The following is a 19,209-nucleotide window of genomic DNA, read 5'->3' as shown; positions in this document are numbered from 1 at the left end:
CCTCAGCAATGACTGATGTATTTTTTTGTCTTAATTTTTCTGGTGGAATATACTGGAAGTCATAGAACATCCTTTAGCAGTTTAATGCAATATACAATCAGGTCTATAAGTATTTGAACAGTGATACAATTTTCATAATTTATGTTCTGTCTGCCACCACAATTGATTTGAAATGAAACAATTAAGATGTGATTGAAGTGTAGACCTGCAGTTTTAATTTAAGGCATTTAACAAAAACATTTTAGGAGCCATTTAGAAATTACAGCCATTTTTTTACATGGTCCCTCCATTTTTACAGGCTAAAAAGTATTTGGACAAACATAATCATGAATAGTACAATCATTTTCAATGCTTACTTGAAAATTCTTTGCAGTCAATAACAGCATGAGGTCTGGAAACCATGGCCTTCATCAAGTGCAGGGTTTCCACCCTACTGTTGCTTTGCTAGGCCATTACTGCAGGTGTCTTTAGGTGCTGCTTGTTTGTTGGATTTTCTGCCTTCAGTTTTGTCTTCAGCAAGTGAAATGCATGTTAAATTGGGTTGAGGTCAGTTGATTGACCTGGTCATTTAAAGATATTCCACTTCTTTGCCTTGAAAAGCATTTGCTTTGCTGCCACAGTATGTTTTGCTTCATTATCCATCTGTATTGTGAAGTATTGTTGTAACGGCCACCAAGACCCGTGGCCTGGCAAGATGAGGAACATCAGACCTGACAAGCTGTACTTCTTCCAAATAAACTTCCCTAGTCAATAGTTAAATAATCATAAGGCAAACAGTTGGTAAAAAAATAATAATAATGGATGTATATATTAAGAGTAAATGGAAGCAAAATGGCAAAACAATATATAATTAATTCCCTTCCAAGCTCCCTCATTACACCCTAAAAGTACCCGGCAGAATAATATAATACTAAAAAGTGCAACCAAAAAAAAAAAAAAAATATATATATATATATATATATATATATATATATATATATATATATATATATATATATATATATCAAATCCCAGGCAGGGCACCAGCCCACCGCAGGACACACACACACACGCCAGGGACAATTTGGATCGCCAATACACCTAACCTGCATGTTTTTGGACTGTGGGAGGAAACCGGAGCACCTGGAGGAAACCCATGCAGACATGGGGAGAACATGCAAACTCCACGCAGGGAGGACCCGGGAAGCGAACCCGGGTCTCCTTACTGTGAGGCAGCAGCGCTACCACTGCACCACCATGCCGCCCTATATACTGTATTTATATATATATAAATATACACACACACACAACACAAGCCCTCCCTTGCTACCACACTGCACATGACACAAAATGACACACAGAGAACACAAAACACTCACAAAAGTCCAAAGCTTAAATGGAGTATAAGTAATGGTGCTGAACCTGATTCAGTTGTAAAAGTGTCCTACAGCAATTATATATGGACAACAATGATGGCTGGCTGCTCTCCAAAATGACAAAAACACTCTCATCGTTCTTGATCCTTGTTCTTTTCTTGGCTTGGCGATGAGCTGTTGGTGTGGAAACAAAAAACAGGTCTCTTTCTCCTTCCGTCCTTATGTTTTAAATAGTATTGACCCGGATGCAAAATGATGAGATTGAAAGGCCAAACTAACACGGGGACCATGGTTTCACAATGTTATCCTTCCCCCTTTGTTTGCAGGGGACAATATTTTCATAGACACACAAAGACCATGTAAACAGGACAACACTACGAAAGACGCAACTCAGCATAATACATTTAAGACAATGTTTATCATGTAGCACCACTACATTGTTCTATCAGTATTGCAACATTTGTCTGAATCTGAGCAAACAGTATAGCCCTGTTCACTTCAGAAATCATCCTTCAATTTTTGTGAGTAGTCATATCATCAATAAACTCCAGTGATCCACTTCCATTGGCAGTCACGCATGCCCATGCCATAACACTGCCACCACCATATTTCACAGATGATGTGGTATGAAACAGATCATGAGCCATTCTTTCTCTTCTTCATATTCTTCTCTGTCCAACATTCAGGTACAAATTGATCTGAATTTCATTTGTCCACAGAAAACTGTTCCAAAACTGGAATGTTTTTTTAAAAATATTTTCTCGCGGCGTCTAATCTGTCCTTCTTGTGCTTGAGGTTTAGCAGAGGTTTGCACCTTGTGGTAAACCCTCTGTAGTTGCTTTTGTGAAGTCTTCTCTTGATTGTAGACTTTGGCAATAATAGGCCTACCTATCAGAGAGTGTTCTAGGTTTGGCTAAATATTGTGAATTGTTTTTTCTTCACCAAGGAAAGAATTTTGCAATCATCTAGCCCAGTTGTCTTCCATGGTTGTCCAGACCTCTTGGTGTTGCTGAGCTCACCAATGTGTTCCTTCTCTTTAAGAATGTACCAGGTGGTTGATCTGGCCACTCCTGGGGCCTCATGTATAATGCTGTGTGTAGAATTCACACTAAAATATGGCGTATGGACAAAAACAGAAATGTGTATACATACAAAAAAATCCAGATGCAAAAATCTGTGTGTACGTCAACTTCCACATTCTTCCACTACATAAATTCTGGTCAGCATGAAATGTAACACATGTGCATGCGACTGCCGCCCCACCCCGACTCCTCCCAGAATTACGCCTCTTTGAATATGCAAATCAATATAAATAGCCTCTTAAGTTCAGCATTCTGTGAAAAGACAATGGCAAAAGCACAGGAAAAAAATAATTTCAGAGAATACCAAGTGGAGGCAAGGAAAAACGTACTATTTGTTGATTTAAGCAGTGGTATAAACAACAAAAGAAAGTTGATTGAGTGACATAGAGTGGCAGAGAAACTCAAAAGTTCAAGTTCAGAAAGTTGCACAGTGCCGAAATAAAAAGAAGTGGTCAGATATCAAAGTCGCAGTGAAAAGGCGAGTCGTAGCCCACCGTCTGAGTGTCATATGGAAGCATATCAAGGTACAGAGAAAAGAAAAAAACAGGGACACAATGGAAAATTTCCACTTTATTCATGTAGTTTATTTTGTCATGAGAGTAGAACGTCATAAAATTCAACTTAAAATCTTTTAATAGTTTCTCAAATCCCATTATAGCTAAAGTAGCACGTTAAATGCTTCGTATTCTATGTGTGTGAATCACTATGTGCTTCTTAAACTGGCTTTCTCTTATGCCAATAGGACACAGAATACATTACATTCATGATATTACAGCTCTTTGAACAATTTAAATACTGAGATGTATACTTGATATCATTTTCATGATGATGAGAATTAAAGCATGCATAAAACATGGGGGCACAGTGGTGCAGTGGTAGCAACGAGCTGGCACCCTGTCCAGAGATTGTTCCTGCCTCCCTCAAGATGCTTGCTGCGCTATGTGCGACCCTTGATAAAATAATTTATTGCAGCAGTATTGTCTCTTTCAAACATACTAACCCCCAATTCCTGTCCTTCCTTTTCTTTCTCCAAGTAACCAATCGCCACACAATCAGCTCTTTAATAAATTTCAGGCCATCTGTAAGCTTAGAATGCCAGTTTTTAAGGAATGTTTAATTATTCCATCCATCTACAGTAATCCCTCGCTATATCGCGCTTCGCCTTTCGCGGCTTCACTCCATCGCGGATTTTATATGTAAGCATATTTAAATATATATCGCGGATTTTTCGCTGCTTCGTGGGTTTCTGAGGACAATGGGTCTTTTAATTTCTGGTACATGCTTCCTCAGTTGGTTTGCCCAGTTGATTTCATACAAGGGACGCTATTGGCAGATGGCTGAGAAGCTACCCAACTTACTTTTCTTTCTCTCTCTCTTGCGCTATCTGTGATCCTGACGTAGGGGGTGTGAGCAGGGGGGCTGTTCGCACACCTAGACGATACGGACGCTCGTCTGAAAATGCTGAAAGATTATCTTCACGTTGCTACCTTCTGTGTGCAGCTTTTAACTATGCTGCACGGTGCTTCGCATACTTAAAAGCTCAAAGGGCACGTATTGATTTTTTTATCTGTCTCTCTCTCTCTCACTCTCACTCTGCTCCTGACGGAGGGGGTGTGAGCTGCCGCCTTCAACAGCTTTGTGCCGCGGTGCTTCGCATACTTACAAGCCAAACAGCCCTATTGATTTTTTTGCTCCTTTGAAGAGGAAGATATGTTTGCATTCTTTTAATTGTGAGACTGAACTGTCATCTCTGTCTTGTCATTGAGCACAGTTTAAACTTTTGAAAAAGAGACAAATGATGTTTGTTTGCAGTGTTTGAATAACGTTCCTGTCTCTCTACAACCTCCTGTGTTTCTGCGCAAATCTGTGACCTAAGCATGACAATATAAAAATAACCATATAAACATATGGTTTCTACTTCGCGGATTTTCTTATTTCGCGGGTGGCTCTGGAACGCAACCCCCGCGATGGAGGAGGGATTACTGTATTCATTGAGAGTCGCGGCAGTCCCAGCAAGCACACAATGCGAGGCAGGAACATTCCCTGAATGGGGCGCCAGTTCATCGATACTGCTGCGCCACCGTGTTCTCACATGTTTAATTATTAACAGTTTACATTATTTAAATGACGTTAACAATTTATCTGCATAATGTAATATATATACTTTACTGCATTTCATCTTAAAAATGATATCAAGAGCTCCAAGAAGATACCGCCTGGAAATCTAAATCAACTTAGAAGCCAGTCATCATCATCTGCATATAAAGGCTTTCTTTTATTGAATTGAATTGAATTCCTTTATTATTATTGTATGGTACAATGAGATTCAATATGCAAATCTTCCATAAACTTATTTTCCTATAAAATGGTAAAATAACAACCACAATAATAATAATAATAATATGATAAAAAAACCTTTGAAAAATATACAATGTGAAAGCATAAGTGGCTAAGTTGAGCAATATTACAAGTATAATACACGTTTACAGTGAGATAATTGTACTTATAAGTACAAACAGTTCTACCGGGAGCACTTGATGGACTGATTGAGTGCGTTTAGAAAGGCTCTGAGGCGTTTGCCAAATGAGAGAAGTTCAAATAGACTGTGTGCATGGCTGAGGCACCATTTGCTAGAAGCTGTATCCCGATAATTCCCTCTGCTCTTGACACAAACTGACATAGAGCTTTCCAATCAGCTGCTGGACCTGGATGGAGCAGAACTCTTTAAAATTAAATTGCAATAAAACTGAACTCCTGCAAATTGGGACTAAAATGCAACTTAATAAAATGAGCTCCTTCCCAGTCTATCTTGGCAGTGATCTCATCAAACCTGCCTCTACTGTAAAAAATCTTGGTGTCATTTTTGATTCCTCCCTCTCTTATTCTGCCCACATAAATCACATTAAGAAACTTTCTTACTTTCACCTCCGTAACATATCCCGTGTTCGCTCCTTCCTCTCCTTTTCTAACGCTGAGAAACTTGTCCATGCTTTTATCACATCCCGCATCGATTGTTGTAATTCCCTACTGGCAGGTGCCCCTTCTAATCTTATATCACAGCTCCAGCTTATTCAAAACTCAGCTGCAAGAGTCTTTACTCGAACCAGCAGCAGCAAGCACATCACACCCATCCTTCTCCGTCTCCACTGGCTCCCTGTGTCTTACAGAATCGAATATAAAATCCTACTAATAACTTACAAAGCCTTAAATAACCTCGCGCCAAACTACATCAGTGACCTTCTCCATCACTATGTGCCTGCCTGCCCACTAAGGTCCTCTGATTCTGGCAATCTTGTTGTGCCCCTCACTAATCTACACTCCATGGGTGACAGGGCCTTCACCTGTATAGCACCCAGACTCTGGAATGACCTACCAAAATTAATCAGGTCAGCTGACTCCATGAATTCTTTTAAAAAGCAACTCAAAGCTCATCTGTTCAGGAAGGCTTTTAGCTCTACTTGACTTTATTACCCTCCTCTCAGTTTACTTCTCTGTCAAGATGCTAATGTAACCTGTGTGTGTGTGCTAGACTATCAATTATGTTGTCTGTTTCTTTTTTTTTTTTTTTCAGAATTCACTGTCTTAATCTTCTTTATTTTTTATCTCGTTTGTACAATGCTATATACTGTATACGCTGCCGTTCTTTATTATATTCTGTAAGTGCCTTGAGCATGGGAAAGGCGCTATATAAATAAAATGTATTATTATTATTATTATTATTATTATTATTATTATTATTGCTGTAGAGCTGTGATACCACATTCAGATACAGTGGGTTAAAATACTCTGAGTGGTGCACTGAGAGTAACAACACTAAATCAGCTATAGTATTTGGAATAGTTTGCCCATTCTGTGCACCATTATATTGTTACAGGTTGATTACAATCAGATTCCTTAAACTAAAAAATGATATGTGGTTAATTTCAGTGTATTTGATAAAGCCATTTCAGGGATGTGAGTCTAAAAAATAAAGGGACGCCACACAGGAACCATAGCACATAGAAATGAAATAAAACCTGGGCAACCAGGGGAAATTCAATGAACATTAAGTAATATGGACTTATGTGCTTTAACCCATTCCATTTATGATAGTGTCAGAGAGGGGTGACAGGTTGCATATATAAATGGATTTGCAAATTATAATTTCACTGTTTTTTGTGTATGTTACGATATTACTACTACTACTACTATTAAGTGACCTAAACATGTAATGATGATACCTGGAATTACAAAGCAGACATTTCTATGCAATAAAGAGTTATATAATGCATTTAGAAACCTTAGTTCACTCTATAAATGGAAAGGTTTGCTTGTTTTAGTGGTACACTGAACTCTTCAATTGTTTCTGTAATATATTTTCTTTTTTGGTGTCACTTCAGCATAAGGCTGGCATACCTTAGATGTCATCTGTCTGTCTGCACATAAAATTAACAAAACATATGAAAATTCTGGAAAAAAGTCAGATTATCCAACTAAAATTTGGTGTGACATTAAAATAAGCAAACTAAATTTTTGCTTGTAGCAAAATTATTCTTGTACATTATGAAAAAAAGCCTCTGTAGCAAGAGCTTACAGTTCAATGTCCACATTCATCTGGAAATGTTTAGTGCTACTACAACCGGAGGATCATTTGCTGTTGTGATTCAGTGTTCACATGTATCTGTACACATTCAGACTTATAAGTGCTCATTAATCACTACAAATTTGCAATTTACTGTGGTAAAATAGGTCAACTACACTCAAAATGGCAGGTCAAGCACAATGGGAGCTATTGAAAAAGAGCCAAATTAAACAACAGCTCCAAATCTTGAATAACTGACTTGATATTTTGATTCAAACTGTTTCATACTCCTCTTGAACCCAATGTTATCAATAGTCTTGAGCTGAAGATGGACTAGTACAATGAGGACATATAACAACTAAAGTAGTGTAAAAAAGAGCTCATTGCATTTTATTTTCAAACAGTAACGTATTGTCCAAATTAAAATGCAGTGCCAGTTCTTCATGAAAAAATAATCCAATAAGAACAGAGTCTCTGTGGAAGTTATAGTCACAATGAATAAATAAATAATCCCAAAGCGGGTTAAAATCAGGGTTTTAAGCACAGACAGGATCAGTTCTCTCCCTAAACTCGAAGTGCATCCACCCAATTCATGTCTCCTCTGGTCACCCTTAAGGTCTGCTCACCCCAGACCCTATGGCATGCTCGGTCAACTTTATCTGGCTTGTGTTCCCACCTCAATCCCTTGGCATCCTCGGGGACCCTGTGGGCCTTGTACCCTACTCCCTTCTCCCACCACCGTCACTTGCCCTCTGTGAGCAGTCGGACACTCCTTCTCACTTTGTGCTCAGTAGGAGCAACCCTACCCTCACATATACCACTGCTCCACACTGGGCTTCTTCCTCGACTGCTATGCCTCCTCTGCCCTGGATCTAACTTCCCTTCTAACTCATGTTTCTTCACATCCTTTCATTTCATCTCCAGCTTTCTTTTTTGATCTTGTTCGCCTGCTCTCCTTGTTCTTTCCCAGGCTCCTTATTTGCCTTGTGGGTGCAGGTGCTCCGCCTGATGACTCGTGAGCTGATCACACCTGCATGTAACAAGCAAATAGCTTGTCTTCCCAGTGAACACCTCACGGCCACACAGCTTCGAAGTGCAGCACTCCTGTGCCCACAAGCTTGAGCTGCACTGTTTCTATTTAAAAAACTCATGCATTGCCATGGACCTCTAATGTGCATCACCATACTCAAACACTGACTGGAAGTTTTGATGTTTGATGTGAACAGTTTGCACACTTCAGGCAGAATGGCTGAATGAATCTACTTAAGTGTTTCAAATATAGTCCTGTTAATATTAACACATCGGTCAGAGAATGTTTCTTCTTTGTTCGAAAATAGAGGAAAATAAGGACTGATAAAAAGCAAAGTTCCATCAGTAAGCAGAAACATAAGCTAAGGCATCAAGGATTTATGAACACACCTGGTAGATTTAGGCACATAGCGACATGGTAAAATACAAAGTACAGCTCATGGAAATACTTAAACTTTCCAACAAAATTACTAAGTGATTTTATATTCTATTTTTTTAAATTGAATATTTGTGATGGGTAGTGCCCTGGCAGACAGAGACACTCTTGAGGCTGCACTGATGACATAAGTAGTTATGCCTGTGCAAGAAGAAGGGCACGACTAGAGAACGGTATACCAAGTGTGTCTTCTGTCTCCACAGTCATAAGAAAGAAAGAGAGGGGAGGTAAAGGCAGTGCTTTGTATGTTAGTGTTCTGGGCAAGTTGCCTCACTTGACACACATTAAAGAGTTTAAAAATATTAAGCTTTGTAAACAGTAGCAATAAAATGTATTTTATCTTTATGGTATACTTTCAATTAACCCTTTTGTACCCCCATTCTTCAAAATTTATAATTTTTTATTCGTGTTTCTCGATGTTGTTTTTCTAGTTGCAAACAGCTTTTAGACAAATCCCCTCCTATAAACAGCCATTCTTGTGTTGCCTGGGAGAAGATTTTCACAACAAAAGTTGACAGGAATTTAAGAGTGATTCCACTCTGTTTGTCTGTAGTGTCTGCTTCTTCAATCAATGGGACTAAAATATTTGTATCATTTCAGCCATGGTGCTCCTGTTTGTCCTGTGGATGAAACGACGGGAGAAGGAGAGACAAACCAAACAACTGCTCATTGATCCCGAGGACGATGTCCGAGACAACATTCTGAAGTATGATGAAGAAGGTGGTGGCGAGGAAGATCAGGTCAGCCCAGTGCTAAAAAAAGACAAAAAACAGAGAAGGAAGATAAAGGAAAGTTGTCCTGTTTTATAGTTTCTATGTGTATATGTTATGGGAGAATCTGTTTTGGGCTGCCTCCAAATATCTCCAAAAATGTGCCTTTATTCTAAAGTTCATGTTTTTGGCTTTAATAGACTTTAAAATCTTAGAATTTTGTAACATTTACCAATCAGATGTAGATGTGGTAAAGAAATGCTTGTATTATGAGCTGTTTTATATTTAGACATTCGATTCTTCTGTAAAGTGTAACATATACGCTGTATTGTGTAGGTAAATACAGTACACAGTACTTGTGGTTTTGTGTATGTCATATACATAAATGTGTAGATTATTTTAGGGATGTAAATGAGACATGTTTTTACTTTATTAGTTGACATCTGCTGAGAGCAATTTTTAGTTAATTAAAAAAGTGACCAATATTTTTAGGGGTTAGGGGTAAGCTTAGGATTAGGGTTTTTTAAAATTATTTGTGATATGTTACCTTTGTGACTTTTTCTGTGTCTGCCTCTTTTAGCAAGTGTGAAACTATTTTATTTCAATAAGTGTGGAGGTGACAGGTCCCCAACATAAGTTAGGCTCTGGATATTGACAAACCAAGGGAGAAGGCAGCTACATAATCTGTTTAAGTTTACAGGCATGCTGGTTAGCTATTTGGCAGGGTGGTGACCCAGAGGTAGGCATTTTCGACATATGTTGCTCATTGAAAGCTGAGAAGTAAAACATTTAACATTTATCAAAACCTAAGACCGAGAAAAACAGATTATTGCTTACATGGTGGTTGATGGAAATCAGTTAATTGCATCCCTAATATCTGTGCACACATTGTATGTATGTATGAATGTACAGTGCTTTTTTGTTCAAATATAATCATAAATGTTGCTAAAATGTTATGGTAGGCATGACTGTTATATTGCATTCTGTTTTAACAAAGAAGGCTTTTCTTTATTTCCCAGTAGGCTTTCAATCTGAAGAGAATTGAAAAAGCACTGGATGGGGAAGCCTTTCAATCTTTCACTGGAAGAATGATTATAGCTTCAGACTAGCAAAACATTACACAAAAAGCACTGTGCATATATATCTGTATTTTTAGATTTATGTGGCTGTATCCATTGAATTGGCCCCCATTCCTAATTCCTCCCCCAACATGTACTCAGGGATGGAAAGATGATTAGGACTACCTGGATAAATTTCTGATGAGCTGCTCACTCTGTGGCTGTGGGACAGGGCAAGGGAGCAAACAAGCAAATAAGAAGGAGAGACAGAGAGACAGATAGAAACGAAGCAGGGCCCATACGCCATCCTCAGTACATCTGTCCAGTCACAAGATTCCATTAACTCCAGGGCCATCTAATTGAGTCACCTAAGAGAAGCAAAGAATAGGAAAGTGCAATACACAGAAAAGTGGACAGATGGAGAAAGCGTTTAAAGAATAACAAATGAAGGAGTGAAAAAATACAAAAAAAACTAAATCACCTCAATAACAGGCAGCAAAATGTAAGAAAATCAGTAATTTGTTTGGACTTCATCAAAGCAAGGGTCTGTAGGATAGTTGGCATGTAGAAGTGGTCACCTTTAGCAGCCAGTTTACTGTGATTAATTATGATGTGGACTAAGCAAAGACAGTTCATGAGAATACTCAAATTAAAATAAAGATGTAAGGGCTGTTCCTGTCCAGCCGATTGCAGTGGGCCCATCTATTCCTGCCTGTACTGTAGTTACATTTTTCTGCCATGTAATTCCATATTACAGTCATTTGCTTGTTGGAGTACCCGTGGTAGCAGCACAGCGTTAGTTCGATTAGATGCATTTAACTTGTTTTCAAACTTGTTGTCATTACAGAGGCAAAGGCTTATTATTATTCAGGGTTGTTAGAAATGGTGGGTAACAACCATCTCCCTGAGTTTTCTCATACCTACATGAGAGCATTTTCCTTCTTTATTCTCTGTGTTGCTAGATAACTTTTTCTTTGATATTTCAGGACTACGACCTGAGTCAACTACAGCAGCCTGAATCACTGGATCACATCATTACTAAGCCTTCTGGGATCAGGCGAGTGGATGAAAGGCCTGTGGGAGCAGAACCACAATATCCAAGCCGACCGGTTATCCCTCACCCTGGGGATATAGGCGATTTCATCAATGAGGTGAACATTTTTGTTTCATCTGAGCTTCCAACAGAAAAGTTGCTTGTAGTTGTAGCTTTTATTATAATGTGACATTGTGTCCTCTGAGTCCTTAGCACAATAATAATAATAATAATAATAATAATAACATTTATTTGTATAGCACATTTTCATACAGTAAATAAAAAAATATAACAACATAAGAAATTAAAATAAGACAATATTAGTTAACATGAAAAAAAAAAGTAAGCTCCGATGGCCAGGGTGGACAGAAATGCAGATTACAATGTGCAAAGAATGTCAATCATTTTCATACTCAATTAAACATGCACTAATTAATTGAGAAAAATAGTAATATGTGGATTCAAGTACAGTATTTATATTCTATATCTCATATATTTATATATATATATATTTATATATAATATCTGACAACTTCAGAAACAGTAAATATCTTAATTTTATTACAAATATTTTCAGAAATGCTTATATTAAATATCAGAATATAATATTCGAGGGGAAACACAAAAATTCCCAGAATCAATCAATAGCATGGCAGTCAGAATTAGTTATTGAATACTGTACACCACTAGGAATTGTAAATCTGCAGAATGGCCTCATACTGAAGTGACTGAGTGCATATTTCTGTCATTTATTCAACAATTGTGCAGTGACTTTGACATATTTTTTCACCAAGTAACCATGGCAGACAGTGCTAATCACGTTTCTTGACATTGATGGACTTGTTCACAAAGGGTTTGTTTTTCATGAACCAACTTTTAATCAGTGACATTTGTAGGAGAGGAACGGGCCTCCTAAATGTGATGGGAAAAAATACATTACCCAGATGGGAGGCCAGTGTGACAATGCAGACAGATTGGCCAGCTGAGTATATAATAATATAAATAACTTTGTACCCAGTCGGTGAAAGTTAATGCAGGGACCAGCAGAAGCCAAGAGTTGGGAGTGGTTCCTTTCGCCATATACCAGACGGCAGTGGTCCTTGTATGGGAAACCAGTTGGGACACCTGCAGGGGTGCTTGGGAGATGGGAGTCCGGAAGTGCAGTCCTGTCAGGGTCCCTGGGGATCGAGATTGGGCACTGTTGAGGGAGGACCTTCCTAATTTACTTATGGCCAGGAATACTTCCAGTGCCACATCATGTCTTCCAGGGAGCACTTCTGGACCATAAGTAAAGAAGGGAGATCCTCCCCCAGCTGCCCCCTCTCTTGATCCCCGGGGCTGCAATTTCATTTATATTTAATTTATTTTCGGACTCCATCTACCAAGCACCTCTGCGGGTGTCCGGACTGGTTTCCTATATGAGAATCAGTGCAACCTGACCTTATGGGGGATGGAAACACTTTCGGCTTCTGCTGGTCCCTCCATTAACTCACACCAACTGGGTAAAAAGTTATTTATTCGTTCTCATCCAGGATACCCATTCTTCTCCTGCACATTACATTAAACTGCTGAAGCATATACAGGAAAGCAGCAGAAAAAAACGTACAGGGAAGTTGCACATGGAAAACTGGATTTTGAACCATGACAACACACCTACACAAAAGGCTTTGTCAGTCAGAGTTTATGACTAAAAACAATGTGGTTGTTGCTTTGTACCCCCATATTTGCCTTATCTTTGTCCCTGTAACCTTTTTGTGTCCCTGACATTAAAACTGAGACATGATGTGAAGACGATTTACTACAATGGAAGACAAACAGCAAAAAACATAAGCGGCTGTAGAGATGGTAACAAAAAATGAAAACAGGAAAGCTTCTAGGAATGAGAGAAGCGCTGGGACAGGTGTATTGTATCTCAATGAGAGTATTTTGAGGGTAATTAAAAGGAAACTGCTGTACGTTTTATAATAAAGTTTTTTTTAACAATTCTGGTGCATATTGGATCCTCCCTTATAAACAGTAGCTTATTTAGCCTTTATATTGTCAATATCTTGGACATATCCATGTTTCAGTCTTTGAAGTTTGGAGTTTTTTTGTTTTTGTGTGCAATCTTTATACAGTGGGTTGAAGCCCTAAAGGTTCCTCACATACAAGCTATATTCAAGGAGCCTTTATTATGTAACGAAAGACACAGGCGTGTCCTGAGGTATTGTTATTCAAAAACAATTGTATTACTTTCATTTTTATGACTTACTATTTAATAAAACCTTAAAATAAAAGAGACAGAATATGGTGACCGGGGGTTTAGCAAATACTTTCAGTATACACATTTAGTAGATAAGGCTCTATCACTTTTACTTAACAGAAGCTTCAGTCCTCTTATCAAAGTGACTTTCCTGAACTACCTTCTTGTAGCCCAAATCTCAAATTAAAGTCAAAAATAGGTCATGTAAATCTCACTTTGAGGACATGATAACTCCTGGGTGGAGAGCTGTCTCACTCGATTATCGGAACTGGCAGGCCTTGCCAGGGTGAAGGCTTTTGTCACTGAGATGGCACAGTCTTCCCGGACTTTGTGAAATGGTGTCAAGACTTACTTCAGCAGGAGGCTTCTCCCTGTCGCCTCTGTCTCTCTCAACAAATCAAACTGCCACCTCGATCCAAACAGCTGGCGTCAGGAGGCCTGGCAGCAACTGACCTTCTCATGAGGTTGGCAGCCGTTTAACAAGTAGTGTTGCTGACAGAGAAGCTAAACAATAATCAACACATAGAGGATATTTCAAGATGGAAATATGATTCTACTGTTGTTATTCACAGCTTATTTGAAATATTGCTTTAGTTTAAAAGTAAGAACTTGGATGGTGCAAAATGTAGTTTGTGGGAGAAATGTATATGTAAGAAACGAATCCCATCTAGAGTTTACACCCAAAATGACAAAAAATATTTATTTTTGTTTGTCAGTCTCAAAAGTTAAACCTGCCGTCGTCGTATTATAAATGAGTGTCCTGCAGCTTGCTGCTTTCACACTAACAGTCCCACTTAAGGATGGTTGTGATTTGAGTCGCCTCCCAGGCAAATGCTATAGATACTGGTTACACTTCATCAACAGCACCAGTATTAAGAGAAATGAAAGGACTACATCAATAAAATAAGAAAAGTATGCAGCATGAGAACTAAAAGAATTTTAATTTTTTTAAGTTATTTTTACACTTTCTCTTCTGACATACCTAAAGATGCTTTCCAAGTAAAAATGTTTTGTCAAATACTAATTACACAATAAGCTCAAATGAAGTTCACAAAATGAGGTTTTCTTGGTTATTATAATGAAGTGTAATGTTAAATCTGTTGTGCGTTTATTATATCCAGTTAATTTAATTAGTGTAATTAAAATTGTTTGGAAGTACTGCCCCAATTTGCATGAAAAGGAGTACAGAACAGTTAGAACTGATTTGCAAACTAAAGTAAAGGATTATTTGTTGCTCCTAAATGGAAATGCATTAAGATTTATGCATTGCCATTGCAAATAAAATACACTACTATAATGATATTTAAGATACAGTTTAATAATATTTTGATTTTTATAAGTATTGCAGTTTCATTCTTCAATATGTTTCAATTTATTATACAGTGATCCCCCACCTATCGCTGAAGTTACGTTCCAGACCCATCAGCGATAGGTGAATAGCCGTGATATAGAAAGACCATATAAATAAATATTTTTTTTTTATTCTTTAAGCCTTAAAATACCCCTCCCACAGGCTTTAAACACATGCAAACTTATTAAAACACACTTTGTAAACATATATGATATGTGGATGTCGGGCTAAGGATATGAGTAACATCTTTCTATTATAAAAAAAGCTTGTCAGGGAGACAAGGCTTGATCTTCTCAGAAAACAATCCGCGAGAGACATTTTAAAGTCACACAAGACAAGGCAGTGAGACTGAAGGACAGCTGCCGTACAGGCTTTTAAATAATCGACACGTACAGCGACAATCAGAACAGGCATCTTGGCAGAAGCAGCACAAAGACAGAAGCCAATCCGTCCACTTCTCCTTAGCGTACATTCAGCTCTTACACCCCCCCCCCCCCCCCCCCCCTTTTGTTTCACAATGTGAGCGGGAAAGACACAAAGTGGCAGATGGTTAGTGTGCCTCTCTTGGGGGGGATTTGAGCAAAGCGATCGAGACCAGATCATCTCGGAGAGACACTTTGACGACACAAAAGACTAGACATTACAACCTTAGGAAGCAAAACCCGTGAGACGGTGACCTTTGCACGTCACACCCTACTTACAAAAAATTTAAAACAAGTTCACTGATATCTAACCTAGCAGTTGTAGGAATGCTTTTGGCAAACAAACTTCAGGTGCTCCCAGCTCTTAAAACAACGACAAGCAGAACATTCAGGTTGCCAGCAGCAGCTGCGAGCACGTCTTTCTTAGCGTGTGTTCAGCCCTCATACCCCCCTCCCTTACTCCTCCTCCTTCAGAACATGAGTGGCAGAGACGTGAAGTGGCAAAAGGACAGCTGCTGTACAATGACTGATGCAAAGCGCGAAAAGCACAACACACAGCTGGCCAGCAGCAGCAGCAAGACACCAGCTGAACCGATTACTTCTCCTTAGAGTGCGTTCAGACCCCCTCTTCACAACGCGAGCAGCGTTATAAGTCCCGTGAGAAAGAGATTTAACCACGCCCGGGGCAGGAAATAAAGGACAAATTTTTTTTTTACATAAGTTTTAAAGTAAAAATGAAAATAATGCATATGTAACAATTCCCATGAAAATAACAATCTCTTTAAATTGTTTATCCGGTAAACCAAACCTGGGTGTGGGTGAGAGAAGCGAGCAGGGGGCGGAGCCCCCTAGTAATAATAATAATATTAATAAATCCACGATGTAGCGGGCGCGCGATAGCTGAACCACGATATAGCAGGGGATTACTGTACTCCTTTTTATTTGACTAAAATTAAAGTTCAGCTAATGGCTCTATGGATATAAATCCGTGAATCTGATACCTATTCAGAAAAACTCTTAATTCAGTTCATCCCACTTGTTATTGTTAGTTGCTTTGATTCTTTAAATTAATTTCAATTCAATTTTTAATTTTCATAGTCCCCAGAGTACAAATGGGATTACTCACTACATCATCTAATTTTCGTTTCGAGTTATTTCTTGTGAGATGAACCCTTATATTTTTAGTAGTAGGGCTGTTCACCAACAATTAAGAATAGAATGTTCATATTTAAAATATGTATTTGTCTGAAGATTCAAGTGTAACCTATAATTCAGAGGGCTACATACCGTATACTGTATGTATGTTCACATTAGCAATGAGCAGTGTTGGCGTTAATGCTTTAAAAGTAACGTGTTATGTAGTTAAGTTAATTTTTAAAGTAATGAATAACCTAAAGCAGAAGTTATTATATTGAAATAAACATACTTGTTTTACTTTAAACAAAAAACAGATGTGATGCTGCATTACTACATCAGCTTATTTAAGCCCCTGGAAAATGTGTAATATCACACAAGTGTGCACTCCATCTGTTTGCTGAGGAAGAGGTTAAGCACATGCATAGCATGCAATCAAGTGAAGCGAACTGAACAAACGTTATAAGTATACATTTAATCCTGTACATGCAGAGGAATACATGTATCTGGCACAGTTTATGGTCAGAGGGAGCCAGGGAGTATCACAGCATCACTGGGAATAAGACAAGAAGCAAACATGGTGAAATGGTACTCAGGTTCTTTTACAAGGCTCAGTTGCACACTCAAGTAGAAAAAGACTGTGCTGCATGCAGTCCAGAAACAAGGAACCTGTAATTAAAGTGCCAGTTTAGCTTAAACCAAGCTGTTTGCTTTAGACATGTTGAAACCGTGTCATCAGGTGGCACAGCAGTTGGTGTTAATACCGTGAGTCTTTGATGGCCCGTATTGGCGATGATAAATGGAGATGGATGTTATTTACTTTACAGCACATGAAAGACTAAATATTTATAAAACACTAGAAATGATCAAATTTGTCTGTTTTCTCTGGTCATTTTCATGAAGTTTCAAATTTGGAGTTAGGATTTAGTAACAAATGTTGGCCAGTGAAATGTACAGTTTTTGATACAAAACAAGAAAAAGTAATGCATTGTTTGTAGTGCATTACATTTAAGTAACTATATAACATATTTTATGAAATGCTTTCTTTTGTAAGTAATGAGTAATGTAACTAAATTAGTTTTAAAAGTACTGTTCCGCAACACTGGTGATGAGCGACACAAGGAAATTCTGGTTTGCACAGTTTTCTGAAAGTGACATTGAAATACAGTGATTTCTTTGGAGTTTTTAAATGGTTTTTGGAATAGAAAACAAGTTATGTTGCCTCACTTGTTCATCCAGGTTTACCTGATTATTTCTGCAGCTGCATAATATAGGTAATTTCCTGTACACCCGTGCAATCAATTCTATTTATGCCTCTTGTTCAAATCACAGCAGAGGTGCAGTGCCTTTTTTTAAATCCTGCAGACTTTAAGGATGAAGACACACCAAAACCTGCAATTGTGCACGGTACTATGTTTTTTTTTTCCCCACAGGAAAACTCAGTGTACAGGAACCCACTTGCATCTCAAGTAGTAATCTAGTTTCCTCAGAAACATTCCCTACAGATGAGGGATCACATGCTGCATACACTGAGGAGCTTTGAGTTTCATTTCTGTCTCCAATGCATCTTTAGGATTGTCATCATAATCGACAAAGTGGACATCCTCTTACCAGTACAAATACAACACATAACTGATTGGTCAAATAGACGTGACAGAAAATGGATTTTTGAATGACTTGTTTTTCTTTTCATTAGAGATCTTCTGTCTATGCATGCAAGGGGTAAGCCATGTCAGCCAACTCTTCTAGTTGAAAGGGAGGATGAAGCCATAGCCTAAAGAGGTTTGTCATACAAAAAAACAAATATCAGCATAGCATAGTGGCCCAAAATTTTTACCAATTTCAACCATGTAAGTCCAGTTTTTTAATGCAAGCAGTTGTATGCTGTAGTATGGACCCATACAGGTATCGAGTAATAACCTGAGGGACTTCAAACCAGCACTATACAGGCATTCCTTTGGTTCCTTTGTATCCTTAGCTATTTCCCATCCATTCTTATAAGAATGCATTATTTGTGAATATCTACTGTAGTAAGAATACTTTAGGTAATGATTGCTCTGGCAGCTAAAATAGAAAAAGGGTGGGCTCCAAAATAGTCCATAAAGCACAACTCTCCCCAATACACGTGGGAGGCTTCAGGCCTAACTAAGCCTCAGCAGGGACGTCAGTGTTTTAAATTCAAAACAATAGCAATAGAGTCCCAAAAACATAAAATATGTCTCTTCGGAGGAAAAACCATGTAAACTCTGGCTGGAGCCAAGACAAGTCCACAAAATCTTATATACAGGATGTTTATTAGCAAAAGAAGAGCAAAATATATAAAGGCTTTAATGAGCAAAAAGGAAGCTGCCAATGACAATCCATGTAAATGAAATCTCAAAAAACACAATCCTAAAGAGAATCTTTAATCCAGAGTCATAAAAAGACAAAAACCAAAACAAAAGCACAAATCACAAACAGCACCATGCTTACAATTCCACCAAACTCCAGAGAGTATCTGAAATGATCTGCCCTGACCTCAGTTTCCCACTGCCCTCTCGAATTCAACTAAACCAGAGCAAGGGCACAATCAGAATGCTGCTGTCTCATGCAGCAAATATTTAATACAAATTAAAAACTGCTCAGGGCTCAGTGACCAATAGTCATTCCTGTTTAATCACTCACCAAAAATATTAAATCAACACTAGCAATCAGTAATATGTACAAATAATGTATTAGTAACTTAACAAACAGAAAATAATTATGTTATGACAGAACCCAACATTCCCAAATCTAAGCAGATCTTGCCTGAAGAAG

The 19,209-nt window shown here is 38.3% G+C and overlaps 1 protein-coding gene across 2 annotated transcripts in view; it reads left to right on the top strand.

Annotated features, from left to right (window-relative positions):
- LOC114658415 (cadherin-4-like) overlaps positions 1-19,209 on the top strand; it is a 2,147,065-nt gene that overhangs the window by 1,084,078 nt on the left and 1,043,778 nt on the right. For both annotated transcript variants that reach the window (XR_007936098.1, XM_051932859.1), the window contains exons 15-16: positions 9,064-9,203; positions 11,218-11,382. Coding sequence is in view for 1 of the 2 variants with exons in the window: in XM_051932859.1 (XP_051788819.1) it covers positions 9,064-9,203; positions 11,218-11,382 (305 nt within the window). In the remaining variant the exon portion in view is untranslated. The remainder of the gene's footprint in view (positions 1-9,063; positions 9,204-11,217; positions 11,383-19,209) is intronic.

This window comes from Erpetoichthys calabaricus, chromosome 10 (genome assembly GCF_900747795.2).
Source record: "Erpetoichthys calabaricus chromosome 10, fErpCal1.3, whole genome shotgun sequence".
In the NCBI taxonomy this organism is placed as follows: domain Eukaryota; kingdom Metazoa; phylum Chordata; class Cladistia; order Polypteriformes; family Polypteridae; genus Erpetoichthys; species Erpetoichthys calabaricus.
The sequence above is the reverse complement of the archived record's forward strand: the minus strand, read 5'-3'. Positions and strand labels throughout refer to the sequence as shown.